The sequence below is a fragment of the Aspergillus uvarum genome (assembly GCF_003184745.1).
Source record: "Aspergillus uvarum CBS 121591 unplaced genomic scaffold BO82scaffold_55, whole genome shotgun sequence".
Taxonomy (NCBI): domain Eukaryota; kingdom Fungi; phylum Ascomycota; class Eurotiomycetes; order Eurotiales; family Aspergillaceae; genus Aspergillus; species Aspergillus uvarum.
The window spans coordinates 77,128-98,416 of NW_020291352.1; the positions used below are offsets into that span (position 1 = coordinate 77,128).

The 21,289-nt window shown below is 53.8% G+C and overlaps 7 protein-coding genes across 7 annotated transcripts; 3 read left to right on the forward strand and 4 right to left on the reverse strand.

The window, feature by feature from the left end:
- The first annotated feature begins 33 nt into the window (after positions 1-33).
- On the forward strand, positions 34-1,334 carry BO82DRAFT_357218 (emp24/gp25L/p24 family protein). Its single transcript, XM_025635960.1, has 4 exons — positions 34-289; positions 354-542; positions 690-969; positions 1,082-1,334. The coding sequence occupies exons 1-4, from the start codon at positions 137-139 to the stop codon at positions 1,090-1,092; spliced, it is 633 nt and encodes a 210-aa protein (XP_025488698.1). The 5' UTR covers positions 34-136; the 3' UTR covers positions 1,093-1,334.
- A 1,378-nt stretch (positions 1,335-2,712) lies between these two features.
- BO82DRAFT_357220 (uncharacterized protein) lies at positions 2,713-3,476 on the reverse strand. The gene has a single exon (XM_025635961.1). The coding sequence runs from the start codon at positions 3,434-3,436 to the stop codon at positions 3,185-3,187; it is 252 nt and encodes an 83-aa protein (XP_025488699.1). The 5' UTR covers positions 3,437-3,476; the 3' UTR covers positions 2,713-3,184.
- Positions 3,477-6,096: 2,620 nt separating this feature from the next.
- BO82DRAFT_291169 (uncharacterized protein) lies at positions 6,097-6,387 on the forward strand (the record flags this gene model as incomplete). Its single annotated transcript, XM_025631715.1, has 1 exon — positions 6,097-6,387. The coding sequence occupies one exon, from the start codon at positions 6,097-6,099 to the stop codon at positions 6,385-6,387; it is 291 nt and encodes a 96-aa protein (XP_025488700.1).
- A 1,207-nt stretch (positions 6,388-7,594) lies between these two features.
- On the forward strand, positions 7,595-8,576 carry BO82DRAFT_367575 (uncharacterized protein; the record flags this gene model as incomplete). The annotated part of the gene is made up of 2 exons (XM_025637082.1): positions 7,595-8,300; positions 8,446-8,576. The coding sequence occupies 2 exons, from the start codon at positions 7,595-7,597 to the stop codon at positions 8,574-8,576; spliced, it is 837 nt and encodes a 278-aa protein (XP_025488701.1).
- A 656-nt stretch (positions 8,577-9,232) lies between these two features.
- Positions 9,233-11,182, reverse strand: BO82DRAFT_385790 (RNA polymerase II-binding domain-containing protein; the record flags this gene model as incomplete). The annotated part of the gene is made up of 3 exons (XM_025638203.1): positions 9,233-10,476; positions 10,507-10,950; positions 11,033-11,182. The coding sequence occupies 3 exons, from the start codon at positions 11,180-11,182 to the stop codon at positions 9,286-9,288; spliced, it is 1,785 nt and encodes a 594-aa protein (XP_025488702.1). The 3' UTR covers positions 9,233-9,285.
- A 599-nt stretch (positions 11,183-11,781) lies between these two features.
- On the reverse strand, positions 11,782-13,928 carry BO82DRAFT_385791 (uncharacterized protein). The gene is made up of 5 exons (XM_025638204.1): positions 13,587-13,928; positions 12,490-13,533; positions 12,377-12,442; positions 12,188-12,327; positions 11,782-12,134 (listed from the first exon to the last, which is right to left on the reverse strand). Exons 1-5 carry the CDS (start codon positions 13,789-13,791, stop codon positions 11,790-11,792), a joined length of 1,800 nt encoding a protein of 599 aa, XP_025488703.1. The 5' UTR covers positions 13,792-13,928; the 3' UTR covers positions 11,782-11,789.
- A 4,624-nt stretch (positions 13,929-18,552) lies between these two features.
- Positions 18,553-19,997, reverse strand: BO82DRAFT_377142 (5'-methylthioadenosine/S-adenosylhomocysteine nucleosidase family protein; the record flags this gene model as incomplete). Its single annotated transcript, XM_025637564.1, has 3 exons — positions 18,553-18,578; positions 18,764-18,967; positions 19,004-19,997. The coding sequence occupies 3 exons, from the start codon at positions 19,995-19,997 to the stop codon at positions 18,553-18,555; spliced, it is 1,224 nt and encodes a 407-aa protein (XP_025488704.1).
- Positions 19,998-21,289: the final 1,292 nt, after the last annotated feature.

Here is a 21,289-nt window from a genome sequence, read left to right on the forward strand (position 1 = left end):
GTGCAAACACAACAAACAAACCCGCGGGCCAAACTCACAGCTGGCCAGAACTTCCTCCGTCTGTTGTGTTGTCGTGTATTCGTTCCGTCGTTCTCCCGCGACAGAATTCAACCTCTTCCCGTCTACTCGGTACACCATGCGCTTCGCAGCTCTCGTCCTCGGCCTGTGGGCCACCTTGATTTCCTCGGTGGCCGCCACCGCGCTGACCTACCGCCTCGAGGCCAACGAGAAGGCCTGTTTCCACAGCTATGTCGACCAGAAGAACGTCAAGGTCGCCTTCTACTTTGCGGTGAGCTTCGCCTCCCCTTTTGTTGGCTCCAGGAGTGTGTACTAATACTGTGATGTCTGGGAAGGTTCAATCCGGCGGCTCCTTTGATGTCGACTATTCCGTGATCGGGCCCGGCGACAAGGTGGTTCTGGAGGGCACCAAGGAACGCCAGGGCGACTTTGTGTTCACGGCCCAGAGCATCGGCGAGTACCGGTTCTGCTTCAACAATGAGATGTCGACGTTCGCGGAGAAGATGGTGGACTTTGAGATTGCGGTACGTTTGTCTGTGTACAGCCTGAGAGGGGTTGGGATTGGGGGAAAGCTACACGTCTTCTTCAGCAACACCATACATACACACACTGCACCCCAACTACAAAACGACATCTAGGCAAACCACCGAATCTAATTTGAATGTGGGCAGGTCGAAAACGAGGAACGCGCTCAGCTCCCCTCGCGCCAGGGCGCCAGCCCCGAGCAAGCCTCGGCGCTGGAGGAGTCGATCTTCAAGCTCTCGGCGCAGCTGTCGACCATCTCGCGCAACCAGAAGTACTTCCGGACGCGCGAGAACCGCAACTTCAGCACGGTGCGCAGCACGGAGCGCCGGATCTTTAATTTCAGCGTCATCGAGGGCCTGATGATGGTGTCCATGGCCGCGCTGCAGGTGTTTGTGGTGCGGTTCTTTTTCCAGGGGGCGCGGAAGGGTGAGTTCTCCCCTTTCCCGGGGGTTTTTTTTTAAAAAAAAAAAAAAAAAAAAAAAAAAAAAAAAAAAAACTGGGGGTGTGGATTATGTGCTAACATGACGATGGGATTTAGGTTATGTTTGATTGCGATCTGATGATGATGTTCCAAAGCATATATTCGATATCACCTTTTTTTTGTTGTCAGTGTTATGGACAGAAGAGAGAATTCTACAATTTCAGATTTACTCTAAACGTTGTGTCTTTTTTTTCAAATCGACTTTTGTCTTTTCGTTTCCTTTTCCCTGCTAGAGTGTATTATGGCGTCCTTCCCTCCTAACTCTTATCACCTTTCGAGCTCAGGCAGTTCCATTTGAAATGAATTCCTTGTTACGATAAAGCATCATTCTCGATTCCAGATCCATCGGTTTATCCGGTAAGTGGGTGTCATACTTCTAAGCCTGCTTCTTGTTCTTGAGCTTGTTTTTGTTCCTCGGTGGTTCGCTCCGGCATACGTGCTATTATGTACCGACTCTGACTCTGCTACGTACGTACTTGATTCTAGGAAAGTGGATGGATACACGGATTTATCGGGGCAGTTGGAATCTTGAATCATTCGACCCTGCTCATTCTTCCTTTCTGTCATTGAAGGCTAGGCTTTTTACAGATATATACATGGAAGTTGGGAATTGAAAGTGGGGATAGGTACAAGGACCTGCTTTCCAAGTGGAAGGCAACTAGGCCCGAGGCGTTGGGGTTGGGGCGAAAAGAATCACTCGCCATGTGGGGCCGTCCTGCATATCGCCTGCTGCTCTCTCCTCCCTTTTTTTTTCTTCCCTTGAAGATAGGATTCTGGTGTTGGTTTGGCTGGTGGGTTGGCTGTTCTGGATTGTTTTGCGGAAAGGCAAGACAAGGGAATGGAAACAAGGCAGGCTGGCAAGCTGGCAGGATGGCCTGACCGGGTGTGAGGACCTGGGTAATGGTTGGAGGAAGGAGGGAGGAAGCGGAGACAGGAGGAGGAGGAGGAGGAGGAGGAGGAGGAGGAGGATAATTGTGGCCAATTCTGAGTTCGCCTTATGGATCGTCATCGTCTGGGATTTGGTGTCGGGGTTTGGATTGTATCCTTCTTTTAGGGGGGGGGGAATGGACGTCATGGGGTCAGGGCAGGGGATATAGGATGATTTCTGTGGCTATGGGTAGGATGCAGGACATTGGGTCCTGCGTTGGGGAGGTAGGGAGGAAGGTAGGGTAAGACAAGGCTGGTTATAGCTGTTTGTTGAGACTCTGGTTGGGGCATGCGGAGGAATGGTTACTGGAGCTGCGTGATGCGTGTTGGGGCAGTGAACGATGGCGTGGTTATCCTTACTACTACTATTACATTGTACTTGGACGAAGGTGCTAACGGGGTTCAATAGGATAGGACAATGGATCTTCTTACTCTGTGCGGATAGGACTTGTTATCGGAAAGAGTAGTCGTCCACATGAAATAATACCGAACTATAGGGTCTAGTATCTACTATCTGGGAGGAGGATACGGTCTGCCTCGTTGATTCTTGTTGGAGAAGTCCTTCGGAGTCTACGCAATGAGAGGGTATAGCAAAAAGAAATATAATGGGGGCGGCGTCCATATCCTCTTGACAGGACAGGGTAGGGCAGGGCCAGGGGAGGATGACGATGATGGGATTCGCCATCTCCGTCATAACTACAAGCCCCATAGCCCGCCTGAAGAATCAGGTATCCTAGATTCGCTCAGATTCTGTACACACAGCGCTGTATCTGCTAGTCAATTGACTGATGGCAATAGCATACATAATAGCTAGCTTTATTCGCCATCTCCGTTATTGCATGACTTCAGATCTGTGAGAATGAGAGTATAACATGGATACTCATGTAGAAGAGACGCTGTTATGGCGCTGTCGATGGCGAAACAGCGAGAAGCCCAACTTCATCCCTGCCCTTACTGGATTGTGTTGGAGTATTAAGCAATATTCCCAGATATCAAAGTGCTTGAACAGTGGCCTAGTCCTGGTGCACCAGGATCAATGTGATTCGGAGACGATAAGCGTGGCGTCATGGGTCTTGCAGATCCAGTCACCGGCCGAGACTACCCTCCAAAAAATAGGTTGGAGAGCCTCACTGCACTGACCAAGTCAATCCGGTTGTAGTGTTGCGTTGCGCAGGTCGCATCATGGGGCGAATGCGCCTGCAAAAGGGGGGCCGGTTCCACGAGTTCTTGGAACTATGGGGTATGACGTTTGAGGTTGGCGGTTTGTGGGTATTGAGTAACGAGGAGATCCTTGGTCGAATTGTTTTTGGTATTTTGTAAAAGGAACGGGGGATGTGAAGAAAGATGACGAGGAAATTGGTGATAGTGATGGTGATGGTGATGGTGATGGTGATCTGGACCTGGTCGGGGAGGGGAGGCGAAAGGGGTGATATCATCTTGATGGTGAGGGCTGTCTGCCTGCGTAGCCCTGCCAGCCTCGTCCATGTTGCCCCTTGTGCGGTTTCCCGCCCACAACCAAGGATTCAATCATTAAGAATGGGATATTAGTTACTGTCGGGTTATGTGGTTATTGTTCTTGGGACAGTTGCAGTATTGTTTAGGATCCAGCGAGGGGGGCTGTTATGGAAGTGAGCGCTCACTGGCAGCTCTTTCCGCTGACTTCATAGGGCAATGGCAAGCGGCGCGAGACCTTTGAGCGGTTCTAGAACATGCCAATGGTTCGGGGGTCCTGGTTTTGTGCAGTGGTGATCGTCGGTTCGATGTCCATGGACAGTCACTGTGTCTGCAGTACTCAATAACTACGGCAGGCATGTCAAAACGCGTGCGACTGTCGTCGATACTTTACGCCATCCGAAGTTCGACGGGCTGTTTTAGTTGTTGGCACGATGCAAGTTCAGGGTGGATGTTAGGGCAGGGGTTCGATCCACAGGAGGGATCTGTTACTGTTGCTGTTCTGTTTGAGCCTCGGGTCTCGGTTGCCATTGGCATTCTTTCTTTGGATCACTGAAACATTTCATAAGCGACGTGGACCGTGAGCAAAGAAACACGATTGCACGCCAGTGTGATCTGAGGCCAGTTGGCCTTTGGGATGTGGTGGTTGGAGGTCGTGGAGTCGGGGCCATTGGGGAAGAGATCGATCCACTGTCTTTGCTGGTGGATCGACAACGTGTGGGCAATCAAGCGGGTAAGTTATGCGCAGGTCTATCGGGGACAATTGCAGTTGCCGTTAATTATGCCATTACTGTGCTGGGTTGTACTAGTTGCATTTGTCCGTGGAGCAATTGTTTATGCATGAGTAGGTGTCGATGTTTATCCTCCATACGGGTACTCTATTTCCAATCATCACGCTGTCGTTGATAGTAACTACTGACTACTACGTAGTGGGCGACTAGCAACTGCGCCGGAAAAGTAGTTCCATGCACCCGCCTATTGTTAGTGTTTGGCGTTTTCCCTCTTTCCTGACCTGACCTGCCTGACCTCCCTCTTATCGCATTCCAGCGAGAAGGTATTCATGTCTTCGCTGATGAGAGTTAGTTTGTTATAGCCCAACACCGTCTGTTTGGGTGAGTTCCTCCAGCAACTGAGAAGGTCGTGCAGAGAACAACTATGGAGGCAATGCGACTCCATCCATGACTCGGTGGCACAGATGGTGACGTCAGGTTATCGGCCTCAGGCACGAGCGCCGGCATCTTCCCGACATCCCCCTTTGCAGTATCCAGTCACTACTCAACCACGACGACAAGCTTCAAACTCTACCTCCCTCACTAACACCACACTATCCACGGGCCTTGCTGGAGACAGCCGTGCTCAGCAACGAATCAGAGGCAATCGACCATTTCGAAATCACCCATGAGTTCAGAGCCCATCCTCACCGATTCCTCCAACTGTGTTGATCACTCCCCAACTGGGATTCTTCCCCCAGCACCCCCCGATCGGAGGCCATTTTTGTCTGCAGGACGACCGACTGCGCTTGGTCGATTCGGGGGATGGCTTCACACCTGGAGCTTGGAGGCCCTCTCCTCCTCCCCGCTGCATAAACTAGTGAATTCTGATCGCCCCCATTTTCTGTGCTAGCTCCGGCTATGACACATCGTGTCCCAAATTTTTCTTCATTCCCCTGGCCACTCCAGCCCGTGGTCATATTATTCGACTCCTACGAGCTCACACCTGACGCTCATGTCGCTAATCGCTTGCGGGCAGCCACCCTTCCCGTCCCCCCGTGGCAGCGTCGATCTGCAGGGACGGTGCGCCGCAGCAACGACCACCAGGAAAACTTAACTGGCGATCCCACAACGCCATGTATCGCAGATGGGCCAGTCGCATTCCACCAGTGACCTCATTCTGCTCCGCGAGAGGGTGGACCGTGGTCCATCCGGGGGGAACGCCGACCCTCGAGCCAGTGGAGTACGGTTATTTCCGATCAGCATCCTTTTCTGATGTAGGACCGGCCGCCGCCCTAGTCGCCGCCGCCGCAAGCCCGTACCGATGAATTAAGGGACTTTGCTGGGGGAGGGGGCGCCGATGTCTGATTTGCTAGATTGGTCCCTTCTCAGTCAATGGCCGGGCGCGCGTCCTCATTGGCTGTCGTGATGTCATACGCCCCCTCAAGGGCGAGAGCATAACCTCATCCGTGGGCATGGGTTTGTGGGTACTTCCGTTTTGATGTGGGCCATCATGCAGACGACAGTTTGGAACCTACTGTCACGGCATGCACATTGATGGACCACCGTCATTATTGTTGTTGTGATCTCATTCGGTCCGACTAGCAGATTTGTGTTTCCCGCCGCATATATTGCGCCCTATCCTCGCGTCTTTTGGTCAAATATAGTTCCATCTTCTACTGAGACGAACTAGTCTTACTCCGGGCTTTCACGAATCTTCTTTGTCGATTGTACTCTACACCCTATCGAAGTCTATTTCCCACTCCCAGTCTGCCAAAGGTGAGGCTCAACAGTTGGTACTATCCACAATATGCCCTTTCTGTATGTGTTTGCTCCTTTGCGTGGTCGTCTAGACATGATGGTCTGTCGGCAACGGCACGCATTGTATAGGTTCATGGCGTTATAGTGAGGACGTACAGCTAACCCGATGGCGATAGACAAGATAACATGGCCACCTCGATGCATGAAGATCAATACCACTCGATGCCTCCCACTGGCGGCGAGGCCTGCCGTCCTCCCGGCGACTACCGCATCAACAGTCACCCGACCACCGACCCTCATACCTCGGTGGAAGACTACAACCGAGTCATGCTCGAATACACCCAGCGCCGGATGGCGGGTTTCGCCGAGTTCGACGACGACAAGGGCTCGTTCCCGAGCCGGAGCAGCCGCAGCAGTCAGACCAGCGGCAACAGCGGCACCTCGACCAGCGGCGTGCTGGCCCGTCAAGCGGCTGGACCGACGTCCACTTCGGCTGGGTCTCCTCATGCCTAAGTCTCCGCGCTGCAGGGCCGGCGCTGACTCGTTCTAGCGGGGATCAGAGGTCGAGGCTGAGCCTTGACTTGCCCTTGAAACCAGCTTACACGAGTGAACGTTTAATGAAAAGGAGACTAGTTGGTGTGCTTAGGGGATCAGTGACTAGTCTGTTAAGGCTGTGACCACTGGCACCCCCAGGCGTTTCAAATTACTGGATTAGCGAGAACACCTTGATTTAGAAAGCGAAGCGAAGCAATGCCGAGCGACACGCATTGCGCACGATAGACGGGCGGTTTCTCGAGCTTGAGGCTTGACAATTATGACCCGTGTTTTTTTTTTAATTGATACCTCGAATCAAATGGATTTTGACTTAATGGATTTATTGATCAGTGGACTCATTCTGTATGTCATGCATCTCGCTGCAGAGAAAGCGTGCTGTTGACCGAGGTTTGCATTTGGTTTGCTGCATTCCTGGATAGAACATGTGTTTTGTTTGGGGGCATCTGCTCGACCATTGTCACTCTTTGCATATGATGCTGCGTTCGAAGAATCTGTTGCTGTGTAGCTGATTTGAGTCAAGCGTGAAACGTCGTAGTTATCTTGTATATTGGTTCACTGGGACTGGTCCTACATTAGTATAAGTTTGCAGTAATTTATGTTTTGATGTCAGTTTGTCCTTGCATCAACCCCCTTTTTTGCATCACAACATACACAATCAACACTCAACACCTCCAGCAACTAACAATTCCGACCACGAGATTCGACTCCGAGACAACCATCTGATCCTTTAACCCATCCTTCAGGCCCAAGTCCAAGGCCCAACATTCCACATCACCAGCACATTCCAAAACAACCCCGATAAACAAGTCGCATCCCTGCCGGCCAAAGCCAATCAACCAACCAAGGGAGGAATTTGCGCAGCCGGCCAGGCAGCCCTGGCGACCTCCATTGCAACGCATCAAGCCATGTCTTATACAAATAACGCCACCATCTCCCCCTTGACAACGCTCACGCCCTCGCCCTCGCACTCGCCCTCGACCATACGCCCCCCCAGACCAGAACCCACATCCACCAACTCCATTCAATCCTTTAGTGGTTTCTGGATTCCCGACCCTATACACTCTTTTGACGGGCATTGGCACTTGTTTCCCACCGCACTAATTACCCCATAGTCGAAAACGCTACCACGAAAACAACAACAAAAAAAAAACCAGCAAACAGAAAAATGAAGCTCTCAACCCTGCTCCTCATCACGCCGCTGGCGCTTGCTATTCCCTTCACGCCTAACCCTGCACAGCTCCACGATGACCCGGACTCGGATGCGTTGACCCAGGACCAGGGTCAGGACCAGGGCCAGAGCCAGGGCCAGAGCCAGGGCCACGCTCAACCCCAAGACCAAGACCCAGGCGAAGCCATCAAGAACCACGTCCTGCAGAACATGCGGCCGCAGACGCAGACGCAGACCCAAACGCAGACTCACCAGGCCCATTCGGCCCCGACCAGCACACGCACCACCACAGGCACGAGAACCAGCACGAGAACCAGCACGAGAACCAAAGGTGCAACACCGGAACAGACCACCAGCACCACCAGCCCAGAAGATATCGATCCCAGCCCCAGCCCCGGTCCCGAGGACGAGGACGACAAGAACAAAACCACCGAGAAACCCACCACCACCACCGATAAATCCAACTCCAGCCCCAAGGACAACAACGACGAAGACGAATCCGGCCTAACCAGCGCCATCTCCCTCATCCCCAACCCCAACGCAACTCAGAACCCCGGCACCACCCAGACCTGCCCCACCGGCCGCCCCTCCAAGCAATGCTGCCAGAGCATCGAGTCCGTCGCCGACTCCGTCCTGCAGCCGCTCGGCCAGCTCGTCCCCTACCTGTCCGGCGTCGACATCTCCAGTTTACTGGCTCTCGAGTGTACGTCCCCTTCCCCCCCTCCCCCCTCCTTGATACTGGGGAGTATACCGTCCCGGGGGAGAACCCCCGGACCCCCCTTTCTTTCAGCTCCCTGGTACCCTTATTCCAAGTCAAGTATCCACACTAACAATCCTGGGCGTTGCAGGCACCGGAATGGAAAACACCGACCCGAACGCAAACTGCTTCAACTCCGTCATGTGCTGCGAGGGCACCCCCGGCGTGCGTAACCCCCTTCCCGCGCTTCCTTCCCTAACCCACCCCCGTATCTTACAGTAACCGCAAGCCGAATGCTGACAATGCGGTGGAATAGAAGACAGCCAGCCAGCAGACCTTGAAAGGCGCCTGCGCGACCTGGGACCAGGCGATGGCCGACAAGGCGGACGACGACGCTGCGGACGCTGCTGCCGCCGAAGCCGAGGCGCAGAGGCAGGCGCAGATGAGCGCTGCTGCTGCTTCTCCGAGCTCGTCTCCGACGCCTTCGCGGACGGTGGTCGGGGCGGGGGCGAGTGCGACGCCGGCGAAGAGGGGCCTGCCTGCGCTGCCGGACCTGGGGCTGGGGAAGTTGCTGGAGAGCGGGGCGGGGATGTTTGGGGGGAAGGGGAGTGTTATTGGCTTGGGCGGAGCTGGCCCTAATTAGATTGGTCCAGGGCCCTCCGGGCCCTGGTGTTGCTTTCGATTCTGTGGATGTGGGTTGAGTGTTACCAGGAAGTTTGAAAGGAAGGGGGGCCCGGGGGTTCTCCCCCGGGACGGTACACCTAGTTCTTAGATTGAGTGTTACCAGGAAGTTGAAAGGAAGGGGGGTCCGGGGGTTCTCCCCCGGGAACGCTTTACTCTACTCTATAGCATGAGATGCGTGGTGGGTGGTTTGGCTTGTATGTTTTGCATGGTTATATGTATGGTCAGTTGGTAGAGTAATTTATTCTTCTTTGCTGGGTACATTGTGTGGATATTCTCTATCTACCGCTCTATGGAGATGCACTATCGACTATCTACCCCCGTGCGGGTACTGCTGCCATCCCCGGCCATGGCCGTGGCCGTGAGACGCGTGTGGCGCGTGTGGCGGCGGGAAGTGGTAAGATCCCGGGGGCATTTGCTGGGCGTAGGGGCCTGGTTGTGCTTGGTACTGGCCCGGTGGGTGGTGGTATTGAGCGGGTGGTTGGCCGGGCGGCCCCTGTTGATATGGCGGCGGGAAGTGGGAGGGCTGCTGCGGAGGCGCGAAGGGCATGGGAGGCGGAGGGGGCGGCCATGGGCCCTGGTAGTTCGGGGGAGGGGGAGGAGGAGGAGCGTGGGGTAGACCCGGTGGACCCGGGGGGAATCCGGCCTGGTACGAGGAAGGAGGAGGCGGCGGGGGATAGCCCATGGATGGATGGGGAGGAGCGGGCGGAAGGCCGTGTGGTGTGGGCGGAAGTAGCGACGGAGGAGGGGGAGCATGGCCGTAGGGATTCGAGGCAGGAGCAGGCGGTTGGCGATAGTCCGGATGATAGCCAGCCGGCGCCGGCTGGGGAGAGTACGACCGGTCTCGCTGCCCCGGCTGCTGCCCCAGCTGCTGCCACGCACCTGCACGCGGAGGGGGCGATCGCGACCTCGTCCGCGAGCGGGACCGCGACTGAGGCCGCGCATCGTAGCGCCGTCTGTGCGGCGACCGACTGTCATCCCTCCAGCGTCCGCCCGTCTCGCTCTCGCTCTCGCTGTACCGTCGCTTGTGATACGAGCCGCGACTGCGACTGCGCGTGCTCCTGCTTCTGCTCCTGCTGCGGCTGCGGCTGCGCTCCACCTTCCCCTTCTTGGCCCGTTTCTTCATCTGCTGACAGAACCCCCTCGACCAGCCATAATACGTCTCGCCCTTGACAATCTCGCCACTCAAGCTCTCGCGCACGACGAGCTGGCCCAACTCATCCAAATCCACGACCTCATCCTCCTCAAGCTCGACCGCCTCGTCCGCGGCCCCCGCGTAGATCCCGTCCACCTCGCCCAGAAACCGCTTCAACGCCGCCACCAACTTCCCATCGGCGGGCCCGGCCAGAAACTGCAACGGCCTGATGGTCTCCCCGCGCAACGGCACCGGCTCATCCGGAATGATATGCGGGATCAGATTGCCGGCGGGCAGATCATACCAGGGGGTGGCGGGATCGCCGTGCGTGGCCGGCATGACAAACGGCACGTTCTTTTGGTGTTGCTGCAACGAGGAGAGCTCCTTCTCTGCGACGGCGATGCTCTCCTCGACGATCAGCGAGGTCTTGACGGGGCCGGACAGCGCCGCATTCTGCACGACCTCGCGGAGCTTCAGCACGTAGTCGGCGGCGTAGTAGCCGTTCTTCGCCCAAATGTCGAGGAGCTCGTCCAGCCGGCGGTGGTGTTTCGGGTGCTGCTCGCGGGAGTAGCCGGCGGCGGCGCCGAGGAGGTCAACAACGTGCGGCTGCAGGGCGCCGGTCAGCGTCGCGAAGGCGGCGGTCGTCGGGAGGTGGTATTTGGTGTGGTGGAAGAGGTCATTCAGGAGGTAGAGGATGTGGAGGCGTTTGCGCTTCGCCGAGGTTTTGGACGGGGGAGCATCGTCAAATGAGCCCGACAGCGCGACCAGGTACTTGGCCCACACGCCGACGCGATTGGACGAGGAGACCACTTGGTGGTCGAGGAGCCAGGTCTTGCAGGTCTAGAGATTTCAGGAAGCATCGGGATTTAGTATGTCTTGCGGTGTTTAAGCAAGGGCCAGAGGCGGCGACGGCGGCTCAAACCTGGATGTTTGCCGGGGTGCATTGCGACAGCGCCCGGTCGAGCAAGGTGTGGAAGGCGGTGATCGCGTCGCGGGGTACGGAGGTCGGGTCGGGTCGCAGCAGCCCCGCTGAGAAGGAGGCCTTCGCGATGGCAAGTTGATGGGATGCCATCGCTCTTCGGTGTGGGGTGTTGTTGATGAGGTGAGGAGGAAGTGAGAGCGGCCGACATGAGACGCTCAGCGGCTGCGGGAGCTACCTTGCTGCACGTGATCCCGTCCGCCCTATGTGGTTGAGAGTATTTAGGATCCACCTGTTGGGTTACTGGTGAAGGTGGTTCTGGTTCTTAAGTAGAAATACTGGTAAGTTCTAGTAGTAGTCATGAGTCCTTGTGTGGGTCAGTGCAGTAGTACTGGCCATTGTGCCCTTCACCAGGTATTGGATGGGCAACTGCGAGATCAAATATATGAGATTAAGTACGGAGTACAGTAGTATTAACCGTTTTTGTCTGAGGAACAGGGTTACTCTGATAGAGGTTTGGTCTGATGAAAATGGTTCCTGAGATAGAGGTCTGATAAAAGGGATTCCTTTGATACAAGTTGGGCCTGATACAACGTGCACAACCAAATGACTATTCAACTCGTGTACATAACATGCATCATCTATAAGCCAAAATATACACGCCACAAGTGGCCGAGAAGGGAAATTATAATCATCACATAAACTAAACCAAATCATCCCTCAAATACCACCCACCCCCCCCGGGTCAATCACCCCTTACCTAGTATTGTCTGCGGCGGCCGTGACCGCCGATGATGTTGCGGCGGGCCTTGTGCGAAGGAGAGGCGGTGATGCTGGGGCTGTGGCTGGACGCGTGGGCGGAGGTCTTGGACGCGGCCGCGGTGGACGTGGCATGGGCCGAGCCACTGCTGGGATGCGACTTGGAGGTAGCCTTGGAGGTAGCCGAGGAGCTGGCGACGTGGGAGGAGGAGCCGGTCTGCTTGGAGCTGGAACTGGAGCTGGTGGTCTTCGAGCTGCTCGAGGACTTGGTGGTCGTGGTCGTGGTCGTGGTGGACGTGATCTTGTCGAAGCCGAAGCATTGCTCGGACAGCGTGGTGGCGATGGACTAGTTGGAAAATCAGTAAGATACCTACTTTCTCAAGTGTCGGGCCCACTTACCGCAATGTTCCAGGTGCTGATGGGGTTCGCTTCGTCGCTGGCACTCGCGACGTCGGCAACCAGGTTGACACCGGCCGAAGGAGTAATCTCGACGGCGTAGTGGTACTCGGAGCCGTCCTTGGAGCAGGCAGCTTTGTTGGCTGGGGTCCAGTTAGCACCAGCTTATAATCTCACTGAGGGAAGACTTACAAGCCTCAAGGGCCAGATCGGCACCAACGTAGGGCTGCATGTAGATACCGGCCTCCCAACCATATTCTATTGCGCGTTAGCTTTGATTCATCCTCCTGGCAGGACCGACTTACTGAAGATCTCGAGCTCAAGCTCCACCGACACCTTGCCGTAGATCTCGACGTTAGCCTCCAGCTTGGCGTCGAGAGAGATGTCTGTGGTGGTGACGGTGGGCGACCAGCCGCTCTGCGTGAAGCTGACGGCGTTCTTGGAGCCCTCGTCGAAGGTCAGTTCCGCGGTGGCCGAGTCCTTGAGATCGATTTCAACACCCATGCCGATGGTGGCTTCTCCGTCAATCGGACCGATCGACCATCCCAGGGCGACCTTGACCATGGGGCCAATGGTGGCAATCTTGGCGATGCTGATGCCGTCAATGGGGATCGTGACCAGGTCGACTTCGTCCGCCTCCGACTTGGTCAGGTTTCCGCCCAGCTTGACCTGGGGCTCGATGTAGGCGGCGACACCCTTGGGCGACAAGGTGGCCGTGGCCTTCTCGCTGCCAGTAATCACGTTCCACAGGCCGCTGGCACCGCTGGTGTACTCGAAGACCAGGTCGAACTCTCCCTCAGTCTTGCAGGTCGAGCATCCGGCAGACAGCGAGACGCCGTCCTTGTCGAACAGAGATTTGTCACTAAAAGAGAAGTCCTTGGCGATGTCGATGGTCTTGTCGCTGGTGCTTTTACCGCGCTTTCTCTTGGTGACACCGCGTTTCGCAATGGCAATCTGCGAGTCGGTGGTGGGCTTGCCGATCTTGATGGCGTAGTTGCGCACGGAATCCTCCCACTCGGTCACGTTGCCGGTGAATCGAGCAGTGTTGACGTTATCGCGGAAGCTGGCACCCGTCATGATGAACGGCTGTCTGATGGTGTTCCAGCCACACTGGCCAGCACCGGCCACCAGCATGACATAGTGAGCATCGTCGTCGTTGACCCAGTTCCAGGCATTCTTGGCATAAGAATATGAGGTCGAGTCCTGGAATGCAACGGTCACGCTGGCACTGGTGCCGTTGGTGCAAGTGACGTTCTGAGCCAGATCCTTGAACGCTTCCATGGCGAGGATACTCTCATAGTCCTCCAGCATGCCCACTGTGAAGTTTCCCAGGATGTCGGTCTCGCCACCTAGTTAATCGTATTAGCCATTAGACATGCAGTTTCAGAACTCTCAAGCTTACCACCCCAGTAGAATGAGTGCTGGTCCTGCAGATCCAAGGACGAGGTAGAAGTAGTAGTGGACCCCGACACCGCGATCTTCACCTCGGCGTTGGTGGTCGTCGTCTCGTACGAGTCGATCTCGGCCAGTTCCACAGCCAGAGCTTGCTGGTACAAGGCGTAGGCCATGAGGCCTGATGCCAGACCATTCTGAAAGAGTTTAACCATTTTGAATATGACAGCCAGGTCAATAGTCGAAATGAACGAATGAAGAGGGAGAATCCCGAAAGAGCGTGTATCACTATCGTGATGGAAAAAGAACGACTGTCGCGGTGGACAAGAAAGAGTGACTGAGAGAGAAGGTGATGGTTTGCGTGGGTATCTCTGAATCCGCCGACATCTTCTGGTCTTTTAAACCAGGCCATACTGTTGGCCCCCAAGTCCATCCGCTCAGGATCGTTTGGTGGTCTCAGGTCAGCCCGGCTCACCTTACTCCTTTCATTAGACGATCGTCTGCCCGCAAAGAGTAATATTCTAGACTTGGACTTCAGAATGCAGCTCCTAAGGGGCGCAGTCATGGGGGAGCCAACCGGCGATAGCTCTCGTTCCTGGCCAACTTGGGGGGCGGCTGCATAGGGCTTCGCTGAGACCCATCACAGCAACCTTCGCCCGCAATCACACCCAAGCACTGGCCCCAGTGCATAGACCTTGAATCCTCGTGTCTCTCTAATTTGGGACGCAGAGCAGCTGTCTGGCTTGCGCGATGCCACACAAAGACCGTGTACCTTTCTTGGCGTCAGAATTGTGCCTGGTCCAGACAGAGCGAAAAGACCGATCCATCTAGCTGAAAGGGAAGGACCCTTCCCACAACAATCTTAGAGTTGTTTCAAGGCCCCTGCTTGCCGTCGCGGCAGGATGAATCAGGTATACCAACACAGGTCAAGCATTCTAATCCATGGGATAGGCTCAGGAAATGCTTGGCTCGGATCCATGTACCTCGCCCCACTGGCAATTCGCTTCCATTAACAGCCGCACTGCTCAAATTTCTTCATTCAGGCTTGAACGGTATCCCGTACAGTCTGTATGAGAGGAGCATGAGCATGATTGCTGCTTAGCGATTTGATGCTAATAGGAAAATCGCGATGGAGCCGTGGGAGCGATTGAGGCGTGGTGGGCAGGCTATCTCACGGTCCAAAGACCACGGCCATGTCTTGGCCGGGCGATGATCCTGCCACCAAGAAAAGTTGACGTGAGGCTGAGTAGGACATTACATTATATCAGCTGGCGGGCCAAACGGGTTCCTGCTTATCTGCATAGACCGATGGGGTAGGTTGATCGTGCAACGGCACCGTTCTCGTCAGTGCCTGTGAATTTCTATAACCTTTCTTCTTGCTTCCCAGAAGTCATCCATGCGGTAACAAAGGTCCTTGAATACTGTGAGGTCTCGTTCGCATTCATCATTGAAGTCAAAATGCGGAAAGGTTACCGTGAGCTTTCGCTCGACCCCCTGCATTAGGAGGTGGCCCCCACGCGGAAACGGTGCCTTTCGGCCAGAGTGGCTCATGGGGAACCAGTGTTTGAGCCTCTGGGGGCCAAACTGGGGAAATTGCGTTAGATCGACACTCAAATCGCAGGGAGACATTGGTTAGTCTGTTGTGGAAAGGGGATGCCAGTACAGTATTGAGCTATGGTGGTGGTGGTGGGAGAGTGTAGTAGGCGAAGTCCGGCGTGGCCTGTTAAGGTACCCGGGGCTGGTGGTTGGTTTGTTTGTTTATGGCCCGACCGCCCGGCCTCGTGGGGGTTAAAATAAACCTCACCTGCACTTGTTCTCTACTACCTGACTTGTATTTACTTGTATTTACTCCGGACCGATCACTCTCTCGGAAAGCGCAGCTCTCTGGATCCATAGACATGAACTTCAAATTGAGCGGGTGCCATCTGGTGGTGGACACGAAAACGGGAAGCACCGGAGAGGAGATACGCCCTTAAGTATAGTCTTGAATTCAGACACGTAAAATCTACTTAGGTAAGAATGAGCTACCTCGACTTGATTGCGAATAGATTGCAAAAAGAACAATTCTGTTGACAATTGCTTCACTCTACACGGAGTAGAAGTAGGTTAAGCCATGGTTGTATATATTTCGGCTAATGCTAGCAGCAGCCTGCCCTAAGAGGACAGGACTCCCTTGTAACAGTGTCTCTATTGTACATACCTGAGGACTGCAACCAGCCACTTCTTTGGTACACTAGACCATCTCTCTTCTTACAATGAACTGGAGTCGTATGCAGGCTAATCCCATCCACCTTATGATGGTTCCCGCTGGTCCCAAAACGACTCGGCTGCACCGGAGCCCCCAACAAGCAACCTATTTCTGACATCGGCAAGCTTCCTAAACCCCTCCGACACGGCGATTTCGCCAGACATGATACCCAGAAACACCGGCAGGCTTTCCATACACAGAGCAAGAACGGATTCGGTCAGCCCAGGCCAACCATAACTGTTGGTGTAGGCGGCTACTCCAGCTTTGTAGAGCACATACCCAAGATAGTTCAGTTGGAACAGTTGCTGGTGACTGGATGAAAGCTGTTGCAATGATTCTAGAGCGACGAGCTGGCCTCGGACCAACTCAGCGATGTCAATCTTTTTCCGAACATTCAACGCTTTTCGCAATTCTGCTTCATGTTTCCGAAATCGCTTCAAGATGGGGGAGCACGCTTTCTCCTCCAAGTCCGTTTTCCAAATCCGGTTCTCTCTCAGTTTCACAGCCTGCGGTGCGTCTAACTCTTGGCTCAGATGTTCTATCACGATCAACAATATCAAAACCATTGATTGACTGGGAGGTCTTAGGACTTGGGAGACCCATGTTTGAAGCGTCTCGAAGGACTCTTTCGTTAATCGTATGCTTTCGTGCTGGTGCCGTGTGAAGGAAGAATAATCGCCACCAGCAATCCATTTCAAAGTGAGAAGGCTCAGCATAAGCCGATTCACACTTGTAATCTCCACGGCGAACAATGTATATGATGGTGAAAGCTCCCCGTTCGGTAGACGACCGGATTTGCGTGGCTTTCCGACCCTGTCAGCTAACTCAGCCTCTCCTAGTAAGGTAATCTCGTTCTCGAGCTCGCTCTCGAACTTTCGAATTGCGTCGTCGTCGGTCAGATGTCCAAGCTCCCATTCAAAAGCAATCTCCGTCAATGATTTCCTGACAAACAAGCTCGTAGATCCTTTTTCGAAAAGTAATTTCACCACTTTCTCATGCTTATATTGCCTCGCTATGGAGATTGGTGCCTGGCCGTTAATGTTTCGCGCCTCGGAGTCTCCACCATGCCTACTCAGTATCTTCACAACATCCAAGTGTCCGTGTCGAGCTGCCAACCAGAGGGGTGTGGCCTGTGTTCGAGATTTGCTATTGATGGCAACACTCTTCTCTCTCAAAAACATTGACACGACAGCTGGGTGGCCTTTCTCAGCCGCGTGATGAAGCGGTGTATACCCTTCAAGATCAGGCAAGTTGACCTCGCATAAATTCAGCAAGCGTCTCACAATCGAAGTGAAACCAAATCTGGACGCAATGTGTAGAGCTGGGAGGCTTTCCCCAATAAGTGGAAGGTTGCATATCTTGGCGAGCTCCTCTTTATACAGCATAACAATCCGAAGAAGAGGAATATGTTGTTCTCTGACAGCCCACCCAAAGAGGCCATGGAGAAACGAGTGACGTGAGCGTCCACCCGCCACCCAGGGATGGAAATTCCACGTTTCATTGAAACATGTCGCAAGCTGCGTGAAGCTCTCCCACACCGGAGACTTAGGCGTTATGTCTCTCGTCTGCAAAGCCCAATTTGATACAGCGTAACTGAGAAATTTGTATTGCTCCCCCGGCGAGTCCGTACGGATCGAGCGAGTGGGTAGTTTGATAGAAGCCTTTTGGATCTTCGGCGCACGAAAAAGAGAAAACAAGGAGGACTTCATCGCTTCACCAGCAAGCAAAGCTGGCGAGACTACTGCCGAGCCTGCTGAATTGTGATCCCGTCCTTGCTTCTCAACCTGTAAGCTAAAGTTTGAGAAAGAGAGATAAGCAACACAGAACTCCCCACATTCGAGGTTTCCCGGCGCCTCGCTCTCCAGATATCTGGCGTCATGGTCGGCTCGATCACTCAAAAGGAACTTTTTGACTGACGAGTGCGCGAAGCGAACACAGCCATCAGTAGGGTCTAGAACCACGAGATTAGCGCAGCAGCCGAGCACAAATTCGTCCTGGGGTACTTTCGCGTGATCCCAACAAGTATCATGAAGATCAAAGGCCACGGCTTCTTTCAGCTCCTCAATATGCAGTGGTCTGGTAGCAAAGCTGACCCATTTAAGGACCTTCGCAGCCCTGGGATCAGAGGAAATTCGCTGAGTACAGAGCCTATACGTCTCCTTCAAGCCTTTAGGAAGCCGACGCAAGGCGGAGCGCACCTCTGCATCCGTGAAGCATGTCGACCACAAGATTTCGAGAATAAGGTAAACCCATAGAAACCTGCTCGAGTCAGTCTACATACGAAGAATTTGTGGAATTTCCGACATACATTCCTGAGGCCTCAGCGAGAAGCACGCGTTTGACCTCTTCCAGTAGAGAACAGTCACTAGTAAGCTTTCTAAGCATAGACTTGTCATCAATACTGGCTCTGATATAGAATTCGATATCCTGGGTAACATGATTGAATGTTGAGATTCGGAGAGTCCACGGCATGAATGTAGCAATGTTCACGTAGCCTGGTACGTGATTCCTACTCGACAGCATAATCTTTGATCCATTGGGTGGGCGGGCAGAGCTGAAGGTCGCTCGAATCAGCAGCAACATTTTCTGGCACTCCTGCTGTTCCAGTGCATCGAGTCCGTCAAGAACATAGATTGTGTTTGGCAAGTATGAGAACAGAAGAATGAAGATTTCTCGTAGATCGTCATAGTCTGGTACCCTTCGGTCTCTTCCAAAAAAACGCTCCAGCTCACGAGCGACATCTGGGGGAAAGATCTGATGCGACTCGTACAAGAGCTGAGCTAATTGTCTGATTAGACTGGCGAGAATGTAGGAAGCCTGTAACGAGCCAGAATACTCGTTTTCGCAATAGAAAAATACCGTAGGACAATGGCAACTGGAAGTCTCGAGTGCGCGATACTTGACAACCTCAACGACGGAAGCCGCGATGATCGATTTACCTGAACCAATTTTCCCCGAACACCAGAGGCTGGATTGATCCAACCCCGTAAGCCATGATTTGAATGTTGCATGGTTCAGGAACCACTGAGTTGTTCCAGGAAGACGCTTGTAGGCAAGTCTTCGGTGAACCTTGTCATGGTCATAGTTCGAGATCCGCTCGAGTAGCTGTCCGATGTCTATGTGTAGACTTTTGCTTATTTCGCCTGCATGTGTTTCCGTGCCGACTGGGGCCTTCAGACCATATTGCGCCAGCTCCAAAGCCACACCAGGTGACGGCATGTCGACGACTTGCTTGGTATGAATCATGGACAGAAGCTCCTTGGTATATGCTGCCGCCGTGGCAGCCGCGTACTCTTGCCACTGCTTATTTTTATGAGAGTCTGCATAGTCACAGATCCCTCGGATCACCAAGCAAGGGAAGTTATCCATCAGGCCGGCTGCTTCCATCTCGAAGCAGAGAATCCCAGAATTATTCGCTAGTTGATCTCTTATACGACCACTCTTCATTACCTGGTTTGCGGAGGCAATAAGGCCGTAATGAACCACGGGGACATCGTAGCCTCGATCGGGCCGACTTTTCCTTCTGCTGGGGTTACAGTTCGCGCAGGTACTCTCGACGTCTTCATGATCATAATCTGCCTCGAACAGCACATCCTGCTCCGCACCACGGTAGGTAAATCTGTCTTTCATTTTTGGGTACCTGCATACCATATCAGACAATATGGCGGGGATATTGCTCGACCTCACCATGTGCTCCGCCTGCAATTTGGCGATCGCAGTCAAGAGTACCGACGGTGGTTTGTTAAGCATGCCAGTTCTCTCGAAGCGATTGTTGCTCAGAGTCTTTCCGTAGTCATACTGCACAATGCCGCCATAGTCTCTCGTTGGCTTGCTGACCACCACATCGCCAAGCCGGATGTCGCCTTGTGATGGAACCGCACCTCCGATGCCGACCATCAAGCCGAACCGTATCGATTTGAAGGTAAATTGAACCTGACTGGCGATCACTGCAGCTGATGTTGTGCCATATACTCCGGCAGGAAGACATACGATGACAATATTATGCCCGTGTATACCGCCGAAGATATAGCTATTAATGTCACCTAGATCAGTTGGTAAGTCCGGATGCCTCTCGTCAAGCATTGCGGCTGCAGCCGCCATCTCCAAGGGTAGTGCAGAGATCCACGCGATTGTGTAGTCATGATGACGGTAAATCCTAGGGGTTGTCGCCATTTCAAGGACCTGAATTGGGTGGCGGACTATTGTCTGTCGGCCCGGGGTGTCGAAGCACACTCTATGCTGGGTATCCACTGTTGGGGATATAAAGCGACATTCTCCACTGTCGACTAGATTGCTATTTGGCAATCATTCGGTCGGGTGTTCGCTTCGTTTGGGACCTCAGTAATTCACGCCAGAGCCAAAAGCCAAGAGTCAAAAGCCACGTTGTGGCATCATCAGACAGGGCTTGAGGTCGGTGAGGGGAGTGTGAGGCTGAAGCAGCTGGGCTAGCGCAGAGGGCCAAAAGGACTAAACAGCATTGGTGCCTGAGGTAGTTATCGACCATGCACACAATGCGGGGAAAGCTTGCATTGAAGGAGGGTTCACGGGAAGATGTCTTGGAATTCATTCTCCGATCAAGCAAGACAAGTGGAAGTATCATGATGAGTCGCTCAGATTCTTGGATAGTCTTGCTTGAAGCATCATATAATATGAACCGAACTGAACTACGTACTTGGTATGCTGGTGGTGGTCACATGATCCGGGGGATCTCTGTCGTCATTCAGTGTTTTCCTTAGTCCTCTCCGGCTTACCAATTTCAACATAATTCTCGGTCTTTTCTGACTCCTGCGTATGGATCCACTGGTCATTGCTCATTCTTCTCTTTGAGGAACTAGACAATCACCTGAACTTGAGTTTAGGGTACTTGTTATCTTACTCGTGTGTTCCGCCGGATGGTCGACTCCCGCCATCAGACAAACCGTGAGCAGACCGCAATTGCCACGGGCCGGGCAGATGCAGTACAGCGCCAGTGCCCAACCGCAGCAACTACCGCGATTACCCCCCAGTGTGCCTGGCCGGATCTCGAGTCGCCGGACCCCACACTGGAAAGTCTGACTCTGCTGGGTACGTACTGTTTGGACTGTTACGAGTACTGCCCCTCTTCCTTTCACGTCTTCGGCCGGAACTTGTAGATCATCTGCCCCTCTTGTTGATGGCGTGAGCATGGCAATACGCATTCCTCGCTGCACCCGCACCTTGGTTGAGAGGGGAGAGGGAGAGGGATGAGGGGTCATCGACAACAGTATGACAACAAGGTCCTTCCTCCTTACCCACTGATGGCCGTAGGGGTCAATTGCAGGTTGAAGTTGCACTGGATTACCTTGTTAGGTATCCGAATCCTTTAATCCGCCATAGACTGGCCAGATGCATCCAAGACCAATGGGGTACCTGCTTAGTTCAATTCTGACATGCAGGGAGAACTAGTGGCTTGAATCAGTAAAAATGAAGAGCGCACCTCAGATGAC

What these genes read in the sequence shown, in the direction of transcription:
- BO82DRAFT_357218 (XM_025635960.1), top strand. Translation starts at nt 137, where the DNA reads ATGCGCTTCGCAGCTCTCGTCCTCGGCCTGTGGGCCACCTTGATTTCC. An exon ending in AGGTCGCCTTCTACTTTGCG is followed by an intron (nt 290 to 353) that starts GTGAGCTTCGCC and finishes ATGTCTGGGAAG; the next exon opens with GTTCAATCCGGCGGCTCCTT. An exon ending in TGGTGGACTTTGAGATTGCG is followed by an intron (nt 543 to 689) that starts GTACGTTTGTCT and finishes GAATGTGGGCAG; the next exon opens with GTCGAAAACGAGGAACGCGC.
- BO82DRAFT_357220 (XM_025635961.1), bottom strand. Translation starts at nt 3,436, where the DNA reads ATGGACGAGGCTGGCAGGGCTACGCAGGCAGACAGCCCTCACCATCAA.
- BO82DRAFT_385791 (XM_025638204.1), bottom strand. Translation starts at nt 13,791, where the DNA reads ATGGTTAAACTCTTTCAGAATGGTCTGGCATCAGGCCTCATGGCCTAC. An exon ending in CGATCTGGCCCTTGAGGCTT is followed by an intron (nt 12,328 to 12,376) that starts GTAAGTCTTCCC and finishes ACTGGACCCCAG; the next exon opens with CCAACAAAGCTGCCTGCTCC. An exon ending in TCAGCACCTGGAACATTGCG is followed by an intron (nt 12,135 to 12,187) that starts GTAAGTGGGCCC and finishes TTTTCCAACTAG; the next exon opens with TCCATCGCCACCACGCTGTC.